The following is a 22,593-nucleotide window of genomic DNA, read 5'->3' on the forward strand; positions in this document are numbered from 1 at the left end:
TTCTCCCCGATTAAAATATAAACTCATTGTGGGTAGGGATTATCTCTTTGTTTTTGTATCCTCATTATCTAGTACAGTACCTGCCACATAGTACATAGTTAATAAGTATTTGTTGATTGATTGTATCAATAAAAAACCCCACCTTCCCCCAACTCCCTTATTTAGAAAAGAAACCAAATTTGCATTAAGTAAACAGAATACCTTTGTAAGTCACCATGTTTTCAGTGAATGAGCTGACCAGCACTCGTGCTCCAAAGGATTCCTTGAACAGACCTGGATAATCTTCTCCAATTATTTTAATATTCCTGCTCAGTATACCAACATCAGCTGCCAATGTGTAGTTCTGGCCTGTGCCTTGTATCTGATATCTCTCAGCTGCAACAAAGATTTAGTTATGCAATTATCAATACTAAGAAAAAGCTATTTTTATGAGTTAATTTTCTTTCCAAAGCAATATGGTAAAGACTTTTCTATTTGCAAAATGTCAGCATCAGTGTACAATAAATTAAAACTTTACCATGTTGACTTATATATTATACATGGGCATATGGTATATTGAAGCAGTCACATTTTTTGTTTATAGGTTGAAACTAAAAATATTTCTTCAAAATTATTTCAATACTTTGAATACAATCAATGATTTCAGAGTTATTCATTATTAGTTCTTGGGAGTAGTTTGTAATCACCTCAAATTATTCATTAAAATATGGCTGTGGGGTAAATTAAGAAACTTATTATCATTTTGATAGGTGAGGAAATGAAATAAGGTAGTGAAATGATTTGCCAAAGTGACAGACTGTTTCAGCTTGCCTAAGGTCAATGTCTTAGTTTGCTTCATGTACCTTACAGCATTGTATATTATCCACTGAATCACTGAATCATCGAATTTTAAAGTTGGAAAGGATTTCACTAGCCACATAATTGAAAAGAAAGTTACATTGATAATTAAGCCTAGCTTTTCTTTTTCCCTAACAGTGAATCTGATGAGGTTATATTAAGTCCAGAAAGATAGATGTCATTAAATCCTAGAATTTTACAGTTTGAAACACTAAAAGAGACCATCTAGTCCAACTTGCTAAGTTTACTGATGAATTCAAGGTTAAAGAACCACTTACTTGTGGCAGAGTCATTCCTTGAACCCAGTATCTCAAACTCTATGTCAATGCTCTTTCCACATAAAATTCCCCTAAGTTTTTGCTATCTGCTGAAAATTCAATTTAATTTTTGATGTTGAGGGTAAGTAAAAAGAAATGGTTGAGTATTTAAAGTTATGCATTTGCTAGCAAAGCTCATCTTTAAAAATTGGCTATATTCTATTTGGCATTGATGGGAACTCTATCTTTAGCTGTGTGTTTTTGCTTTTTTCCCCTTTTGGTCAGGGGTTAACATGGAGAGTAGCTGTGAAGGAAAGTCAGATGGTCAATGATTCAGGAGGAACATGGGCATATTACCCACAAATCTTCCATACAACCTTCCTGATTGGCTGAGAGTGAGTCTGAGACCACTGAGTTCAATGTATTTAGATGGGCCTATTTCAAATTGGAGGAAATTTCTGGGTTGAAGACACCACTTTCTTTTGGGACTATGAGAAAAACAGGTAGGGTTGTATAGAGCCTCCTAGAAAGGGTTGTTGACCAAGCTTAGCATGAAGAATTATAGGTATAGATTAAGTTAGAAGGTTCTTTTATATATACTTTAATAATCTTACCCTGGTGTATTTATGAATTTGTATCTTTTTTCCCCTGGGGGTAGGAGGAATCAACATATAGTAAGTACTATATAGTAAGTACTTACTTAATAGTAAGACATATTATAGTAAGTAATAAATGCTTGTTAATTGATGGTTTATGGAAGAGCTATCCATATAATCTGTAATATGTGACAGATATAAGGGAAAAATGAAATAGTTACTAGATTAGGGTATCCAAGTACATTGGCTATGACAAAAAATAGAGGACAGATGGATGGAACATTAATTAGGTGCTTGCTTTGTGATATATGTTAAACAAAGCACTGAGGATGCATTTAAAGCTTTCCCTTCTGTCACAAACCATTCATTCTAACAGGGAAACATAACATTTAGAAGAAGGCCTGTAAGTGAATGGGGATATATTATTGGATGATGGGACCATGGCAGCAAGACCACAGGAATTGGTATGGAGGCCTAGTTTCTAGCTAACTAGGGCAAAAAGCTCACTTAGTGGAGTCAGAAGGAGCCAGGAGTCCCAGTTCGCAGTGATGTGGAGATGGTCAGCAAGTAGAGAATGGGTGGAGGGGGACAGTAATTAAGTCTAAATTCAGGGAACCAAGGAGGTTCTGTGACCAGGTAAGGTCATCAAGCATGGTGCATTGAGTTGAGAATTCAATAATTAGGGAAGTAGTCAAAGGTGAAAAGTAAAAGCATCCTAGCATCAACTTTAAGGAGGAGTATGAATCTTTGGCAAGTTGAAACCTGAAATACAACCTTTCTAGCTTATGAAAAGGACACTCATTCTAGAATTCGAGGACCTAGGTACAAATCCCACCTCTAACACTTACTACTGGTGTGACCTTGGCAAATAATGTCACCTCCTTAGCTTCACTTTGTCCATCTGTAAAATGAAGACATTGGGCTGGATGGTCTCTTTACATCTATGATATTATGATCTTGTGGGTTTTTTGTTAAGAAGCTTACATTCTTGAAAGATTTGCCTCAGTTCCATCATCAAATGGTACAAGACAATTCTATGCAAAGCCCTTTCTAATTAAAATGCAAATGATAAAATCTGCTGAATTCTTTTTGGGCCTTGTAATTACCATCTTGAGAGATAAAAAGCCAGGCTAAGCACAACCTGTACATACAAACTGAAATACATGGTTATTTTAAAAAATGAAGGAAATAATTTCTCTAATGTACTTTGGTGGAATCATTACTTAAATTAATTCCTTTGTCCTCATTCCTTAGGTATAATTTCAAATAATTTAAACTATCAAAACATAAAAAACAATATTTTATTTGGTTCAGAAGATCTGAATTATCTTGACTCATCTATTTGCTAGTGTATGACGTCAGATAAAAAGACTTAACATCTTTGGGCCTAACTTTCCTCATTTATAAACCTAGAAATCAAAATTAGATAATCTTTAAAGTGTTTTATGGGCAGCTAGGTGGTGCAGTAGATAGTGTGCTTGGTCTGGAGACAGGAAGACTCATCTTCCTGAGTTCAAGTCTGGCTTCAAACACTTAGCATGTGTAAATCACTTAACCCTTTTTGCCTTAGTTTCCTCATCTGTAAAAATGAGCTGGAGAAGGAAATGGCAAACCACTCCAGTATCTTTGCCAACAAAATCTGAAATGGGTCACAAAGAGTCAGACATGACTGAAAAAAGACTCAACAACAACACTTCTTTCATAACTCTAGATCTTGTGACCCTATGAACTTTTCATCCTATTCTGCCCTTCCCTCTTATAAATGTGAATATTTGACAACATTTTAGTTTTTTTAGTTTTTTTGTTTTTTATAAAACAACGTCTTACCAATGTGAGTATAGGAAAGAGAATCATTCAGGATAAAACTTCTTTGATCAGCTAAGATTTGGGTAATCCTTCTGGTTTCTGTCTGTCTGGAATCATAGCTTGTGGTTGTTATTACAATATCTTCTCCCACCTTATAAAAATTCAAGGCAAAAATTCAAGAATCACTTTCAAGCATTAGATTTAGAATTTAATGTATACATGGAGTTATCATAATTATAAGAGAAACCATAGCATTTTAGTTATTACAGTGATTAACACAGTTTAACACTAGAAAAAAAGAGGAAATTCAGTTCTCTAAATGTAACAAGGCCTGGTTTGAGTTATTAGTTCTTTTCCAATTATTTCTGACTTTCCTTTAAACTTCATTTCATTATTTTGAGAGATCATAGTACCATAACACTGTGCAATAAAACAGACAAAAACAAAATTGTCAATATTTGTATTAAAAGCTGGCCAAGGTGTATTCTGGTTGGGAATCACCAACATTTTCCTAATTTGTAAGAACTATTACTCCAAATTCATTATTCCATCCTATAGAAAGTTGTTAGACCCAAAGGGAAGTCAGAGTTGACAAGGTCCATAATCTCACAAAGGATCTAAAGAAGGTAATCCATCTGCTTTTTTTTTTTTTTTGACAGGATGTTTCAGGATTTTGCTGGATCCAGCTCTCACCCACTTGAGAAGTTTCTTGTTAAGTTCTTGGTTTGAGCATTTGCATTTTAAAAAACCCAGCACATTCTATAAACAGGGATTATTGATTGATTGTTTAGACTTAAGAAAATGATGGAGAAAATGTTAATAATACAAATTAAACTTAAAAATGTGTCAAGCATATTTCTTCTTCTATTTCTTTCTTTTTTTTTTTGGAAAGCCAGTTGGTTAACATTTGTTAGCACATCACTGATTGTCCCTAAAATATTACCAAGGGAAATCTACTGTAAAAAGATTCTCTAAATTTTTTTCCTGAAAAGGCATTTTTTCCAGTTTTCAGTTATAGAAAATAGTAAAATAATAATAATAATAGTTGATTTTATTGTACTATAGCTGCTAATGGTGCCCTTCAATGGTAACTGACCCTTATCATGATACTCTGAGACAGTTTTTTTTTCTTCTACTAAACCAGAATACTAGTGAACCAAATGGACTGTATTTTATGGTCTCAGGTGTTAAGTTTTCAAGCACTATATAGATGAATATTTGGTGTAAGGATTTTTCTCCATTATATTTAGCTTAAAAACTTCATAAGACATCAGTATTTTAAAAAAATGAATTTGGTCTCACTTTTTCCTAAAGTTTTGAAATGTGAAATGACAAAAATGGATGAAGAGAAATAACCAAGCTAGGAGCAAAATCATTTGAGTATTTGGCCTTTTCAGTTTTACATTGAATAAATAAACTATTCATAGGAGCACACTTATAATATAAGAATTCAATAAATAAGTCTTTGTTCATCCTAGAAAATCTGCATGCTTTCACTTAAGGCAAAATGAACAAGAAATGACTTTGGTAGATTTCATTCCACTCTCCAAGATGACTTGGAACTCAAACTAGAAAACAGTTCTATGACTATCAGTCTTTTAGCATAATAATTGCATATACAAATAAATGGTTTTTTTCCCTACTGTGGAAGAAACAACTTTTACGAATGTGTTTCTTTGTTTCTATGATCAAGTATTGTTTTTACCTTCCAATCAACAGTATCCATCAGTGATATGACTTTGGAACCTGCCAGGGTTGTTTCTGAGAGCTTCGTTTTATATACTGTACGTGTGATTCCATGAAGATCCAATTCACCAAATATTCCTGGGAGAAGGAAACACATATGTGGAATAAAATATTATATGATCTCTTTCAATAAGATATTGAAATGGAAAGAGAGCATTGGAGTTGATTACTTATAGTATACATAAAAAGGCAATTCCATCATCCAAAGTCCTTCCCCACTTATATAGTTATCAGTGCCTTGTGCATAATAAGCTCTTAACAAATGCTTATTGACTTGCTCTGACCCTGGCACCTCCTGATGGAGCTTCCCCAGATGCTGTCTCAGTGGCAGAACTAAAAGGAGATAAATTTTAAAGCTTAATTTACACTGAGGATGCCTGTATCTGACCTAGCTGCTTAGAATCCTTTCTCTCACAAGGCAATCATTTAATAGAATCAAGATTCACCCTTAGAAAATGTCTTAACATTCAGTATATAGCAAAGTGAACTATAAAAGACTATTCCTTCCTCCCCGCCTCCCACCCCTGCATTGTACATTCATATATGTGATATTGAGAACAACTGCTTGAGTTCATCATGGTCTCATCTTCCTCCTTTGGTTCCACCAGTTCCGCTACTATAGATGTCAACCAAGACCAAGGTAAGGAATAAGAACAGGGTGAGCATAGGGGAAGGGATCAGTTTAGACAACAGTTTAAAGGGGAAGAGAAAAAAGGGGAGGGAAATCCAAAGAAGTGACAGAGGAAAGAGGAGGGAAGTGACTGGAGTGATCATCCCCAAGGGGTCAGTCATTTATAAAGGATGCACATAGGGTGAGAATATGTAATTCTGTGCCTGACTATATTAAACAACAGCGAAAATCGGAGTAATGTGAAGTAAGCGTATACCAGCCCACTTTATAAGTGGGAAGAATTTTTCATAGCTAATGGATCTTAGGGAGATAGGCCATGATTTCATTAGTATAGGGAATTCCATTAGTATAGGGAACCAATGCAGTTCAGTATCTTCTCTATAGTTTATAGTCTGCCAAGAGCACCTAGAAGTTTACAGACTTACCCAGTGCCACGAGACTCTAACCAGTAGAATGGTAGAACAGTTCAAACTAGTTCTCATAAGCTGATTGTTTAATTTTCATGGCAAATATTTATACCTCAAAAATTAGCAATTGCTACAAATTAAGGTTTGATTTATTTTTATTTTGGTTATCTGGATTAAGAAAGTGTTAATAATGCAGATTAAATTTAAGAGTCTATATACACATACACACACACACACACACACACACACACACATATATATATATATATATATATATATGAATGCATGTATTTTCCCCCCTAGATAAACATTTACCAGCATACTCCTGTATTGTTTTATAAACATTGCTTGAGCTTAGCAGGAATGTAATAGAAGGCTAGAGGCCTAGTGACTGGGGTCTAAAATGATGATTATGACAATGATAATGATGATAGTAATAACTGGCACTTATATAGTGCTTAAAGGTTTGCAAAGTGCTTGATATACATTATCTCATTTGAGCCTCCCTATACAATTGGTCTGTTTATAGTCAATGTAAAACATTAAATAAGTGCACACTTGTCCAGTAAGTTATAACAGAGATTCCTTTCATGCCTTGGTTGTACTATGTGGCTATTGAGCTCCCTTAAGGCTCTAAAATTCCGTAATTATGTAAAGCCATATTCCTTAAATATAAAAACATCCTGGTTATTTTTCTAGTTTACCCAGTCAATAGAAACACGTGTTCATATAACATCTTCAATACTACAGAACCATAAATCTTTAAAATAAAATGTCTATTTTGCATACATTTTAAAACACCTTACCAAAGCCCAATTTTTTTTTTAGTATTTGGAGATACATACCCAAGACCTTTGACCCTTGATTTGGTCCATTTGGAAGAGACCACTCTGGAGTAGAATGACTTCCTCTCAGTATAATTTGTAATTCTCCTTTAAAGGGATTATCTTCCCAGCCCCCAATTAATCGACCACCCTGTTATGAATCAGAAAATCATTAGAACTTTAAAATTCGCAGCATTTTGTTTTGCAGGGGGGAAGAAGTCTGTCCTTATGATGTTATTAATATAGGGAATTCTCAGTGAGGAAATTCTCCCTCTCAATGCAGATCATTACATTTTGCAATTTATAGTCTTAGAAAATTTCCAGAATATACCAAGAAGCTAAGTGGCTTGTCTAGTAGGGTCATACAGCCAATATGTGTCAGAGGTAGGTCTCAGATGCTATTGCATACACTAGAAAAAAAATTAATCCTTATTTTAAAAAAACAGATTAAAGAATAGTTAGCATTTCTGCCTACATTATAAATTAACAAATTATTTTATGTGGTTGGTATTCATCCCAGAGACAGCTGGTGGACTCAGTAAATTTAGTTCACTAACCAAATGAAGATTTGATTATACTGGCTTAGGTAAGTAAGGAGAACAAAGGTTGCTATGAAGTACATACGATGGAGAGTTGGAAAGGATTTTAGAGACTACCACATCCAACCCCCTCATTCTAGATGTAAGGAAACTGAGACCCAAAGAAATTAAATTACTTGCCCAAGATCATATAATCAGTTAGTATCAGAGGCAGAATTTGAAACCAGACCCTCTGACTCTAGAGGCAGTGCTGAAGTTGGTAGACTATTTCTCTGAATTTTGGAGAGTTCCTCACCTAGAATGAGACCCCTCTGGTCTCTGTCCTCCTTTTTCTTATTCCTCCTCCTCCTCCTCCTCCTCCTCCTCCTCTTCCTCCTCCTCCTCTCTGTCTCTCTTCCTCTGCTTGTCTGTCTCTCTCTGTCTTTCTCTCTCTGTGTCTTTGTCTCTCTGTCTCCTCTCTCTGTCTGACTGTTTCTGTCTGGCTCTTTGTCTCTTTCCCTAATACCTGGGCAAAATGAAGTAGGGGTCATTGAAGGATTCTGTCCCTCACCTAGGTGACAATAGTTATTATGCCCACTGTGAAAAGACTTCTGTATTAGCTATAGTGGGTAAACACAACACAGAAGATGATTTGTAAAGTTTGTGAAATTGGGTATCATCTTTGTATATTGTCTTTAAAGTGAATGCCATATCCTGAAGACACTCTTCACCCATATAAAGTCATAGGATCTTAGAGGTGGAATCTAGTCCATTTCATACGTCAGGATTGCCTCTTTCATCCAATTGAACTTTTTTTGCTATAAGTTTCAACTTGCATACTTTTCTTATAGCATTAACAATTTCATCCAGTGATATTTTCTCAATTCTAGGCTCTATCATGGAGGGGGTCAAGATACAATTTTATTATGCAAATTGAAACAACTCTGAGGTATCTCCTCACACCTATCAGAGTGGCAAGTATTAAAAAAAAGGAAAATGTTGGTTATTGGAGGGGATATGGGAAAACTGGGATGATAATCTACTGTTGGTGGCATTGTGAACATATCCAACCATTCTGGAGAGCAGTTTGGAAGTATACTCAAAGGGCTATGGAACTATGCATATGCTTTAATCCAGCAATATCACTACAAGGTTTTTATCCAAAAAATCTGCCAAAAGAGAAAAAGACCATTTTTAAAAATATGTGTATAGTATCTCTTTTTATGGTGGCTAAGAATTGGAAATCAAAGGAATGGCTTTCACAATTGGGAAATGGCTAAACAAGTTGTGCTATATGATGGTGATGGAATATTATTGTGCTATAATAAATTATAAGCAGGATGATTTCAGAAAGGTCTGGAAAGACTTGTATGAACTAATACATAGTGAAGTGAGCAGAACCAGGAGACCATTGTACACAGTTACAGGAATATTGTTGGGTGAAGAATTGTGAATGACTTAACTATTTTCAGCAATCCAAGACAATCCCAAAGGACTAATGATGAAGCATATTATCCAACTCCAAAGAAGGAGCTGATATTGATTGAACACAGACTGAAGCATGCTATTTTTTACTTTCTTTCATTTTTTCTTTTATTCAAGTTTGCTTGTACAAAATGACTAATACATATATAACCTATATCTGATTGCTTACTGCCTCAGAGAGGAGAGGGATGGAGAGAAAGAAGGATAAAATTTGGAACTCAAAACTTTAAATAAAATGTTTATTATTATTTTTAAAAAGATATTATTTTATTGTACTCTATATGATACACTCCTTTTAATGGAGAATAACTGGTGATTGACAGAACAATGAAAAAACTACAAGTTCAAGAACACTACAGAATTGAATGGGGATGATTTGATATAAACTGTTGAAGCATTTTTATTAGACTTTCACCTTTAATCCCATTTCTATCACTCAATCTATGTTCACTGGTTTTAAGGAATGACATTTAAGGGCTGTCCTCAATGCCTTCAACTGTTCAGTATCTCCTGGAGAATCTTGCCAAACCTGTTTCAGGGTTTAGTCCCATTTTATCTAAGCATTCATGTGATTAATTCACATAAAATTTGAATTCAGACCAAAAAAGTGCAGATAATGGAGCAATCACAATTCACATTTAATTATAACATGACAGCTACTTCCTCAGGAAAGCCCAGACTAAGAAATCAGGGTAATGGTGAAGTAGAACAGTAAAAAGCTCTCATCTAACTCTAACCTAAAACAAATTTGGACTTTTGAGTCATAAAAGTATATCTGTTTCTTTATTATTATCTTCTTAGCCTCATTACACATTGTTCTTCTTTTTTCAATCTGTGAATCAGTCAAACTGGCCTTTTCTTTGTTCTTTACTCACAGGATTCCATTTCCCATTTCTGTGTCTTTGTGCAGACTGTCCTTGGAACATACTTCCTCCTTACCTCTACCTTATAGAGTCCCTCTCTTTCTATAATTTGCAGTTCAGGCACCATCTTCTGCATGAAACCTTTCCTAATCCCTCTAACTGTGAGTGTCCTCCTTCCCAAACTACCTTGTACTCAACATACACACACATGTGTGTATATGTGTGTATACACATATACTATATATAGTGTATGTGTGTATGTATATAGACACATATTTGTGTTTACTCATTTTATATTAATGCTATATGCACTTTTATACATACCTGTCTGCTCCATTAGAATATATCTGTATCCTTATCACCTAGCTGGCATATAGTTGGCACTTAATAAGTACCTACTGACTGATTGGGTATTTATCAGGTAGGATTTAAGCTGTTTGAGAGTAGTGAATTAGAGGCAGCTGGGTGGTGCAATGGATTAAAGCACCAACTCTGGATTCAGGAGGACCTGAGTTCAAATCCTGCCTAAGATACACTTACTAGCTGTGTGACCCTGGGCAAGTCACTTAACCATCATTGCCCTGCTCGAGAGAGAGAGAGAGAGAGAGAGAGAGAGAGAGAGAGAAAATAGTGAATATTTTTTATCTTATTTTGTAACTCCATCACCTAACTACATACCTTGTATGTAGTGGGAACTTGATAATTTTTGTTGAATTAAGTATCTCAGGATTATATTAGTACAGAAACTAACACAGTCTTCCACTTCATGATAAGGAATCATATGTCTAAAATGCCCTTCTCAATCTTACCTGAACTGAAATGTAGGTAGCATTCAACACAACTTTTCTGTAAATGGGTTTTCCAGTGCTTACATTATTTTTATTATCTTCTAGTTCTAGGACTCCCAAAATAATAAGTCTTTCCAGTGATGGAATATCTACATCCACTACCATCCATATGCCTAGAAAAGAATACTTTCATTACACCATGCAAGTAACATCATAATTTACACATAAATGTATATATTGATGATATAAACCCTATTTATTAGCCTTGGCTTTCAAATTTATTCCCAGTCAAATGCCAGAGGCAGGCCATCCTCTTTTACTGAGTCCCAAATAGAGCCATTATCGTCTTCCAAACTTCCTGTTTCTCTTGAAGACACAATGATACTTTGAGTCACCCAAGTTTACAGCTTCAGTTCTCTTTACTCTCCTCACTTCCCATATCCAAGTCAATTACCAAGTCTCTTCAATTCTATCTCTAGAGCTTCTCTCACATCTATCCCTTTTTGCCATTTGCTGTAGCCACTACTCAAGCTTCTACTCCCATCATTTGTCATCTGGACTAGTTATTGCAATAGCTTTATTGCCATAAAGCTGTCTCTAGGCTTTCTTCTCTTCACATAGCAATATACATAATCTCACTTACTGACTTCCTATTGCCTCTAGTATAAAATACAAACTCAACTTCAGTCCAGCAATTAAAGTCTTCTACAATATTGTTCCAACTTCTCTTTTTAGCTTTAGGTCATAATTCTCCTTTCATATAAACACAGGTTCCTTCAAAACTGCAGAATTCCATCTTAAGCCTCTGTGCCTCCACACAAGGTGTCTCTCATGTCTGTAAAGTTCTCCATTCTTACTTTCCACTTCTTATAATCTTTAGCTTCCTTTCAAAAACAGTTCAGGTACCACCTCCTAAGTGAAGCCTTCCCTGATTCCCCCAATTTAAATTTTTTCTATTCCCTTAAAGTACCTTATATTTATTTATGTGTACATGTTTGTTCTTTCCAATAGGAAATAAACTTCTTGATGGCAGGAATTTTTTTCTATCCTTCATGCATAATATAGTGACTTGCAGATAATGTGGATACTTAATAAATATTTGTTAAATTAAATTGAAAGTCTTCATTCTCAGTACTGAGGTTTATCTCCATACTAGCTCCAAGAGGTTGAAATTTATGACAACAGAAACCTCAGGAAAGAAGGGGTTAGTTATCATAGCCATGAAAGGCAGAAGAAAAGAAGCATTTATATAGAGCCTACTATGTGGGAGGTACTATGCTAAATACTTTTAACAAATATCACCTCATTTGATCCTCAAAGAAACCCTGAGAAGTAGGTGCTATTATTATCCCCATTTTGCAGTTGAGGAAACTGAGGCAGACAGAGGTTAACTGACTTGCCCAGGGTCACACAGCTACTAAGTGTCTGAAGCCATATTTGAACTCAGGTCTTCCTGTATGATGAGTTCAGTGCTCTGTCCCCTGTACTATCAATTGCTTCCCTATATTTTTGTCTTCTTAATTTTCAGTTTTCACCTTCTCTCAGCCAACATGCAAAAGGTGCTGGGTAGCACTGATGCTTCTTTCCTTCCACTTTGTATTTCCAAAGCACACTGGATTTTTCAAAATTATTTCACTAGCACTTAAGGGAAAGAGGGTAGAACAAATACTTTCAGATATTCCTAGACTAGCCATAAATGGCCAACACCATTTCCTGGGTTATTCTCATCTATCTAGTATCTGGTGACAAAACCAAAAGAACAAAAGGAAGTACCAGTCATTCTTCATGAGAAGAGAAAAAACACAAGGAAAATTTTTTAAAATGAAGTGGTAATGGAGAAGATATAAGGAATAAGTGTGGCAGACCTAGACAGATATTTTCCTCTATTTGCCTTCTTGTCCCAGTTAGTGCCCCTTAATTCTACTTTTTATCAACTTCTAGGATAAGTGCTTTCAGGTCTCATTAGTCTAACACACTGTCAAAACTCCATCTTCCAACAGTATTCCTTCACATCCTTTATGGCCTCTGGCCTTGAAGCATGACCTAACTGTTAATCATAGTTACCTCTTCCCAAACTGAGTCTTCTGAACATATTGGGATAAGCACAATGATGTTCAGTTTATGTGTTTACCTTCAGGAATCACCACATTTGCTCCTTCTTGAGGGATACTATAATTATTCTCTGGTGATGATTGCCAAAAAGAATCATTAGACCATAAGCTGAAAGAGAAAAAAAAATAACCACAGTTCATTTCTGCTGTCACATTAACACTGCCAATAATATTTGTAGAATAAATGTCCCTAAGTTGTAGGGCACCCATACAAGATGTCTGGGATAATAGAATGCCCATTTGAGCTAGGAGATTGCTCATTTGTTTATACTTGAATTTACAATATCATGAGCAAGACCAGACATGTACAGTGATTAAAATAATATGTACAAGGACTTTTTTCTTTCATATTACAAAACTGACTCTTCTTTCATTAGGACAGGGATAATGGGGTTTGTGTTCAGGGATTATGGGAAATATTTGCTAATTATCCTATTATAATATTCCCAAAGTAGTGTTTTAGTGCAGAAAATGCAAATTGAATACATTGATAAATATTTAATGACTTTATGATCCTAAAGATGTTAAATATGGAATAAAGTTTTCTCTACAAAAACTATTTCTTTTGTTTTATTTCTTATGTGAAGATGTATGATAAATGCTGCAATTTATTTCCTCTCCTTCTGGAGCCTCCATTTTGTGAAATGGCTCAAGCTGGCCAGCCTTCATTCCTTCTCAGCCCTGTACTTGACTTTCACACCTCGACTGTTGTCTCATCCTGGAACTTCCTTCAGTGCCTGGTGCTGCTTTACTCTAGAACAACCTTGGGAAAGTCACTTAAACTGAGTCCCAAGAAGGCCTCAGTCTCCTCATCTGTAGAATGGGAGTTTGGACTAGATGGCTCTTGTGGCGCCTCCTAGATCTGCCAATGTACTTCACTGCTTTCTTATACATCACTCCATGCATTTTATGGTCTGATAGTCTATCTCCCAAATCCATGCCTCTGTACTGTCTCTCCAGCCTGAAGCACTCTCTCTTCCATTCTACTTCATGCAATTAACTGGCTTTCTTCAAGATTCAGATCGAAGGCAACCTTCTGTATCAAGCCCTTCCTGGTATGCTCAGCCTCCCCCTCCAAGGTTCCTTTGTATCTGCTTTATGTATGTCATGTATGTGTGTGTGTGTATACATACCTATCCACATATACATGCACACAATCCCCCCATATATACATACGCATAAACAGATATGTATACATATTCATATACACACAGAAATTTGTGCATGCATATGTATATACATGCATGTATACAAACATATGTGATAGCTTCCCCATCAGGATGCAAGCTTCTGAGGGCAGAGGCCATTTTGCTTTTGCCTCTATCTCTAGCACCTTGCACAGTGCCAGGCACATAGCTGGCACTTACTCAACGTTTGCTCCCTTGCTTGCATTATGAAGCAGATCACTGTAAAGCAAAACATCACAAAGTGGATGATATTTTCCCATAGGAACAACGTGAAACTTAGAGGTTGCCATTGTGACGAAGAACTCAGTAGTAATTATTATTAGTAGTAGTACTGTTAGAAAAAACACTAAGATTATATATATATATATTTGGGGGATGGGGTGGGCAATGAGCGTTTAATTACTTGCCCAGGGTCACACAGCTAGTAAGTGTCAAGTGTCTGAGGCCGCATTTGAACTCAGGTCCTTCTGAATCCAGGGCTGGTGCTTTGTCCACTGCACCACCTAGCTGCCCCCAGATAAAATAATTTTTTTTTTAATTTTTAAAATTTTTTTTTAATTTCTTTTTTTTGTGTGTGTGAGGCAATGGGGGTTAAGTGACTTGCCCAGGGTCACACAGCTAGTAAGTGTCAAGTGTCTGAGACAGGATTTGAACTCAGGTACTCCTGATTCCAGGGCCGGTGCTCTATCCACTGTGCCACCTAGCTGCCCCCTAAAATAATTTTTAAGATAAAATTTTACATCATATAAATGTGCATGAATCTAACTGGAATAAAGACACTACTAGGATATATAAGAAAGAACACTATCATGAATGACATGATAGGGAAAATGTTATTTAGAGAAAGATAATGGAAGACTACTAAAGAGAAATGACACACTTGTATATTTCTGGACGTTTTCTAGGAAGAGGAACTCGTATCGGAGAATCTATGGGAATACAATCTTGAAAGAAGCAACAGTAAGCTTGAAAATTCACAATAACATCTTTCACATCAGGTTCCAATGTCCTTGAAATAGCTTGGCTTGAAGGTAGGTGATTTCTTCCTGACACTGAAAGCAAGAGCAGAAATAGCTTTAATATATTCAGTTACCAAAGACTACTTATATCTAAAAAACCCTATAATTTAGAAAAATGTCACATTTTTTGAAAAATTATTTTTAGACTACAGCCTTGACATATCCTAGAGTTGATATGTTATGATCATGAATATTTTGAGGAAAATACATCTAAACAATGCAAATCATAAAAGTCTATTTCTAAGGATTCATTTTGGGGTGAATGTTGACATAGATTATCTAGCACTATCTAAAATTGTTGGTAAAACTGATAGAAACTTTAGAAACTTGGCTGAAGAGACTTTTTTCTCAGAAACACTTTCAATTTTCCCAAAGCAATGTAGTACAAAGGTTGTATAATAATGTGAAGAATTATAAGTATAGGACCTTTTTCGAACATATCTGGCCACCTAGGACTTTGTGTAGGAGTACTTAAGCTGATCTCAGGAAGTCAAACCTAGGTCTTTAACTAAAATATGTTGAAGTATAAGTTATACAATGCATTAATTAACACTATAACCCCTTCCTGATGAATGCAGACTTCAATATTTCAAGGACCTATGATTTCCTCGATGTGCAGACATCCTTCACTTTTGCAAAATGATCCTCCCCCTGTTGCCTCATCAGCCTGTTTGATTTATTGCTGTGTTGGTAAAAATGTTAACTGATTGCAGTCACCTGGTGATGAGCCTTGCCCAGCTTAGCTAGATTGCATCTCAGAAGGCAGCTATACAATTCACAGCCAATTCCATACTGAAACATTTCCTGTTTGGTAGGGATGGTTAGAAATCCTGCTTGATTCACCTAGCCTTTGAGAACTCAGTGTTACTTCCATGGCACAAGGAGACACTGGAATAGAACACTGCAGTAGGCGAATGAATACCTACCTAGGTAGTATAAAGTACTGGTGTTCTTCTCGAGGTGCCAGTCTCCATTCCTACTAGTGTTCAAGTCAAGGGGATTTGAGGACCCATTCCTCATATCAATAATATTGAACATATCAGCCTTTTGAGTGAAATTATGAGATATTATGACATAGTCTTCATCCTGTGTTAAAAAAGCCCTACATTGTGATTTTCTTTATATTTTATCGTGAATATTATAAAATATAGTGAATTTTTACAACTGCATAACTAATTAGTTGCTACATGGCTTTTAGGGCTTTGAAAGTTTGGGTTTGCTTTCCCCTTTGATTGGCTATATAGTTATAATCTATTCACTCATTTTTTTAAAGTGATAATACTATGATAATAAACAAATTAAGAAATTTCTGAATTTGATCTTATAAGGAGGATATCTCCTTTGAATACCACAGTGATCTAGTATAATTCCACTCCTAACGTGTTTAACAACTTCATGGATAGCTTATTGTAATGATTGGAATGACGCCACCTACTGGAGACTTGCTGTGGAGAGCTCCACCATGAGGAAAATGCCTCAGAGGCATTGTGGTTTTTCCTTGGCGTCAGGAAATGACGTTTGCTCATGTGTGCTGTCTATCAAGTCTACCAGCCAATCAACTGGAGGAGCCTCCTATGGTCTGGTAGGAGACAGGAAGGAGGAAAGGGAGCCTGCGCAGAGAGCGCTGGCCTTTTTGGGCTTCTGGACTTGATGGTGGTGGCGGCAGAGGACTTCACAGGAAATTTGAGGAGAGATAGGAATGCCAGGCTGTTAGAATTCTGTTCTCAATCTTTTTCTTTCTATTTTCCAATAAACCCTTAAAAACCTAAACTCGTTTTATCAGTGATTTTTAGTCAGTTTCCCCCAAACTGGGGGAACACATTAGAATCCACATTTAGAATCTTAAATTACACATTATACAAGTGCAGAATATGGCCAGGATTTTATAAAGGTTTCAATATTTAGATAAAGGACATTAAAAAACAGTCAAATAACAAATGTCAAAAGATTATAGAGATAGCCAGTTGAAGGAGGGCTATACTCGGAGTCAAAGGGCCTTAATTCAAATCCCAGCTCTGACATACACCATCTGTGTAAACTCAAGCAGTTCATCTCATCTCTCTGAGCCTCAGTTTCCTCATTTGTCAAATGGGAACAGTAATACTAGCACTAGGTACCTCTCCGGACAGTTGTGAAGGAAAAGTGCCCTGTAAACCTTAAAGGGCTAAAGAAATTTCTAAAATGTTTTTTTTTTCCCTTACCTTAAATCCATAGAATGTAGAAGCATAGGATATGTTAGTGATGTGTTCTACACCTTTAAAATACCAGCTAATATGGTTTGCATTTGGGATCAATGCCATCCATCCAGACATATGAGTCAGTCGTTTCTTTTGAAATGGAATAATGCTTGTGCCTATATAAAAGCATAGGGAAAAATCAGTTAATATCTCTTAGTACCTCGAAAAGGTTCCTACTGCCATAAGTCAAGTGCAAATAGGAAATCCCTGTCTAGCTTTATTTTTAAAATCCAGAAAGTTTAGAAAAGCATCTTATTATATAGACTCTCCAGGGATTCTTAATCTTTTCTTGTGTTATGAATACTTTGGGCAGACTGATGAGGCCTACTGACCACCTCAGAATAATATTTTTAAATACATTAAATAAAATGAATAGGATTACAAAGAATACCAATTATATTGAAAGTTATCAAAATATTTTTGAACACATGTCCATAGGCCCCAAGTAAACAACCTCTGCTCTAGAGTTTCTTTGACTTATTTAAAGTCCTAAATGTTTTTTTATTATAAAATGCTAAAACTTTTTTTCCTATTCAAAATATACTCATAAGTTTATAATTGGGTAATAAATCTTTTTAAATTATCTGACAGTTTTGGCTTAAAGCATAAGTCAATGATTCATCTTCCCATCTATAGTTTAACTGTCCTACCCAGAGATGCGAGAGAGATGATAGGAGCAAGGCCCTGGTATCACAGGTCAGTCATGTTCTGTATAGGACAGAAACATAGAGGGACCAAAGGGAGGACTAAGGTTTTGGGGTTGATAAGAGTTTGAAGAGGTACTGTGCAGAAACCAAAGACAGTCTGTTAAGTTTAAATTCTAAAATGAATGAAAGAGGGCAGCTAAGTGGTACAGTAGATAAAGTACCGGATTCAGGAGGATCTGAGTTCAAATCTGATCTCAGACACTTGACACTTACTAGCTGTGTGACCCTGGGCAAGTTACTTAACCCTCATTGCCCCCCCCCCCGCACAAAAATTTAAAAAACAAAATGTATGAAAGAAGCTCAGTTAGATAACTAAACACTTAATTAAGAACTTGACTCATTTGGAGAGCCACAACCCAGAGATTTTTTGCTAGTGGATCAGTGAGCTTGGAAATAGAGTAATTGTGAGTCCTGAAAAGGACACTTATTACCAAAGCTTTTAAAAAAGGTTTAACTCAGATGCTGGGAGAGGTGGCAACAGGGAAATGGATACAAGATTCAAGCCTGGGAAGGTAGAGAGAATGAGTTATATTGGCGTGATCCAGGGAGTAGACTTAAAGTAGAGATGGTGTAAGTTGATACAGAAGGCACTCAAGACTTTAAGTTATTTCACAGAATCACAGAATTTTAGATTTGGAAAGGACTTCGGCTGGCCATTTATACCAATTCATAACTATAAAAGAATTCCCACTATAAACTACCCAGCAAGGAACCATCAGTTATTCTTTGAAGGACTCTAGTGGTGGTGGTGGAGAGAGGGGAGGCTATTCTCCCAAGGTACCTCATTCCATTTTTAGATAACTTTGTTAGGAAGTTTTACTATTTCAAGTCTTAATTGTCCTTTTTGCACCTCCCATCTTTAATACTTAATTTACCCCCTGGAACCAAAGAGAAGTATCTAATCTTTCTACTTGAAAATCTTTCTTCTACTTGTATTCAAGTTGTACTCAAAAACAACTCTCTAACAGTCATGTTTGCCCAGAGACTTTTTTTTTCCAAGCTAAATACTTCCTATTCCTTCAAGCAATACTCACTTGGCATGGACTTCCAATCCTTCACTTGGCTGCTCTCTTCTCTATACCAGCTGGTCACAACATTACCTTAGGGTCCTGAACAATTCAGTTTGCTCATAACAATTTCCACTCTTACTTTATCAAAGGAAACAAGGAGTTATATGACAAGAAGAGAAGATGGGCTTGTCACGTGGCAAGAAAAAAAGCTGACAACTGGAAAAGAAGAGAGCTCCACTGTAACCCTCTCAATGTCAAAGAAGGCCTCTAGGACTTTGGATGGACCTTCTGAGAGGACATGGTTAAGTGGTAGGAATCACTGAGGATTGGCAGGCGAGGATGAGTGGAGAAACTCCCAAATCGATGAGTTCATAGATCCACTTGAGTATTTGATTACTATATCAAAAAAGACCTAAAGAGGTGACAACTCTGTTAGAAAAATAAGGAAAGTAGTCCTTCCTATTACAGATGTATTCTAGCCAGAGAACTGAACACTGAGATGATTGCCTCCTTATTCCTGAAAATTAATCCCTCTAATTGACAAAAGAATCCTTTTGGTTGGGGGTGGGGGGTTGCCTACGACATCACACACTTGTTTTCATATCCTTCCATCAAATGATCTCATTTTTATCATCATTAATTTTGCATATGCTATAAAATCACATTTTCCCAATAATTTAATTTACTGAAATAAGTTGTACTCGAATCTTCTCAGGGCCTGTGTATCAGAGGGAGAAGCAAGTGCAGCCAAATTTCTTACAAAGCACACAACTGTGCCATCTATTGGTAACTCAAGCAAATAGCAAGCACAGGCCCCTTAAAATTAACATGAGAAACATTGAGAGCTGGAAAGGACCGTGGAGGCATGTAGTCCAACCCTCTAAATGTTATAATGGAGGAAACTGAGGCTGATAGAAGTTAAATGACCTATCCATTCATCCACGGATAGTGACAGAGGAAGGATTTATACCCAATTCTTCTCATTCCAAATCCAACATTCATTCCACTGTATGACAAAAGTGAAGAAATGAATAGTTTATTATTACCTACCACGACTTAGACACCGTTGTTGCCATGAGAACAATGAAGGTTGCAGCAGTGATCGTTATCCAGCTAAAGCTAACTCAGAGGAAACTGGAGGACACAGCCAGACAGGCACACATATGCACAAAAACACCTGGCCAGAACTCACAGAACTTTGAGTGCACCAACTGACCTTTCTAAACTTGAGTTGCTGTTATCTGCCTCAAGATCAAACTCCCCTCTCCCCAGTCTCCCAGCACAACCCTTTGGACTTCAGTGATCTTGGTTTTTGGCTGGTTCTATTCCAGATACTCTTTTCCCCACATTTGGCCCTCCACTTAGTCCAATGGTTCAGGCCAACAACTATGCAGGAATTTCCCTGCTCCACCCTTTGCTCACCCAAAGCTGAAAGGTATCAAACAGCATCATGGAATCCATAAAGCCACAGCCCCAGGGCAGGTTTTGAACTCCGGCTGGACTAGGAAGAAACTACCATCATAGAGATCAAAGTGAATTATTTAAAGACCATGCCAAGCCAAGATGCTACTAAAATGATATTTTGTTGGTGACATCTTTATAGCTTCAGTTCGTCATCTGTAAAATGGGGATGATGATAATAGCACCAGCTCACAGAAGATTGTTGGGAGGATAAAATGAGATAAAATATGTAAAGGGATTTGCAAATCTTAAATGGCTATTTGTGTTAGCAGTTATTATTAATAATAATAGCTAATAATATTTATCTCATTTAATAATTTAATAATGACAACTTAATAATGACCCAAAGTATCATCATTAGTAGTAATAATCTGAGCTGATATTTTATAGTGTTTTCAGGTTTGCAATGTGCTGTAAAGGCTTTATCTCATTTTTTTCTTCATAACAACCCTGGCTATGAGATAGGTGCTATTATCATCTCCATTTTATTAATAATAATAATACCTATAATGACAATATAATAATGATCTAAACTATCATTGATAATAATGATATTTGAGTCAATCTAGTCCCCTCAAACAAATTTACATAAAATCTGTGAGTAGTCAGACAATTAAATTTAACTTGCCAAAAGAGTCTGAAAGAATCACATCTTTTTCCAACAGAGAGACTGGGGAAGGCTTGTTGAATGCTAAGCGATGAAAGCTGACAGAGGAGTCACAGACTGATCCAGGGAAACCAATACTCCATTCCATTTCTTGTTTGCAATGTGCAAGGTCTAACAATGGGCTATGTGGAACAACTGAGTGTCCTTTGTGTTCTGTGGAATAAACATACATTTTATTGCTCTTCATTGTAGAGAATTAATGATGACTTGCTTACCATACACAGTAGAGCCATAATTTTCTCATCCTTGGCAAGTGACATGATATAAAAACTCAGCTGAACAAGAGGAGATCAGCAAAAGGCTACTGGCAGAAAAGCTGCTGAATGAGGGAAAAGAAGGTGGGAGGAGAAGGAATCCATCTCAATCTAACCTCTGTTCACTCTCTCTTTTTAAACCAATTATCTTTTGCTAACTAAATGCTAGGCCCCACTTGCTAATTCTACCTGCTAAAAGACTACAAGTGCTCTCAGGACCTTTTAAATTTGGCATCTTCCAAGGTCAACACCCATGGGCAAATCCTAGATCACCCTATCCTGATTATAGCTCTGACATATAGGACCTATAACCCATTTCATTACATATCTTGTTATTTTCTTTCTGAATTAATTGACTTAAAGCACCCGGATTTCCCAGATAATATTTTATTTTTCCCCAGTTACATATTAAAATGATTTTTAAACTTTCTTTTTTAAGTTTTGAGTTCCAAATTCTATCCCTCCCTCCCCTCACCCTTCCCTGAGATGGTAAGCAGTCCAGTATAGGTTCTACATGTGCAATCAGGTAGAACAAAAGTACCTGGATTTTTAAAATTATTTCTTAAAGGAATAATAGCTGACATTTTATATGACTTTAGCGTTGTATGCATTTTTTGTTTGATCCTCACAACAGTCTTATAAGGCAGATGTTACACTTATTAACTCTATTTTATAGATGAGGAAACTGAGGGTTAGTGAGCTTAAATGACTTGTCCATGACTATATATTCAGTGTCAGAAACAGGATTGGAACCTAGGCTTCTCCTGCTTTGTGGTCTAGGAATCTAAATACTATAATACTACCTCTGAAAAAAAATAAAATAAAAAAGACAATATAAAGCTCTAACCAAATTCACAGAAACCTTGGTGAGAATGAAATGAGACTATATATAATAAAGCTCTCTGAAATAAAAAGTGCTACACTGGTAAAAAGTGTTATTATTGTTATGAAACAAATTTAATTAAAATGATCAAAGAATCTCTAAATGTTGCCCAACTGACATCAACTTTGAGTGGATATTAAAAAAAGAAAATACAAATATTTTTAAGATTCATAAAATCTTTAGAACATCTCTAAAACATCTTTTTATAATTCAAAGAAGCATCATATTGTGTTTCAAAAATGCTTTTATCAATCTAAGAATCAAGTATGTCAAAGACATAATTTATCATAATTTGTCAT

The 22,593-nt window shown here is 36.0% G+C and overlaps 1 protein-coding gene across 1 annotated transcript in view; it reads right to left on the reverse strand.

Annotated features, from left to right (window-relative positions):
* Positions 1–22,593, reverse strand: part of PKHD1L1 (PKHD1 like 1) — a 226,410-nt gene that overhangs the window by 67,429 nt on the left and 136,388 nt on the right. The window contains exons 50-59 of the mRNA XM_043975706.1: positions 21,119–21,310; positions 17,277–17,428; positions 16,002–16,161; positions 14,937–15,108; positions 12,890–12,978; positions 10,780–10,931; positions 7,126–7,255; positions 5,202–5,320; positions 3,518–3,647; positions 202–375 (exon numbers count right to left, since the gene is read on the reverse strand). Coding sequence (XP_043831641.1) covers positions 202–375; positions 3,518–3,647; positions 5,202–5,320; positions 7,126–7,255; positions 10,780–10,931; positions 12,890–12,978; positions 14,937–15,108; positions 16,002–16,161; positions 17,277–17,428; positions 21,119–21,310 — 1,470 coding nt within the window. The remainder of the gene's footprint in view (positions 1–201; positions 376–3,517; positions 3,648–5,201; positions 5,321–7,125; positions 7,256–10,779; positions 10,932–12,889; positions 12,979–14,936; positions 15,109–16,001; positions 16,162–17,276; positions 17,429–21,118; positions 21,311–22,593) is intronic.

The sequence above is a fragment of the Dromiciops gliroides genome, chromosome 1 (genome assembly GCF_019393635.1).
Source record: "Dromiciops gliroides isolate mDroGli1 chromosome 1, mDroGli1.pri, whole genome shotgun sequence".
Lineage (NCBI taxonomy): Eukaryota > Metazoa > Chordata > Mammalia > Microbiotheria > Microbiotheriidae > Dromiciops > Dromiciops gliroides.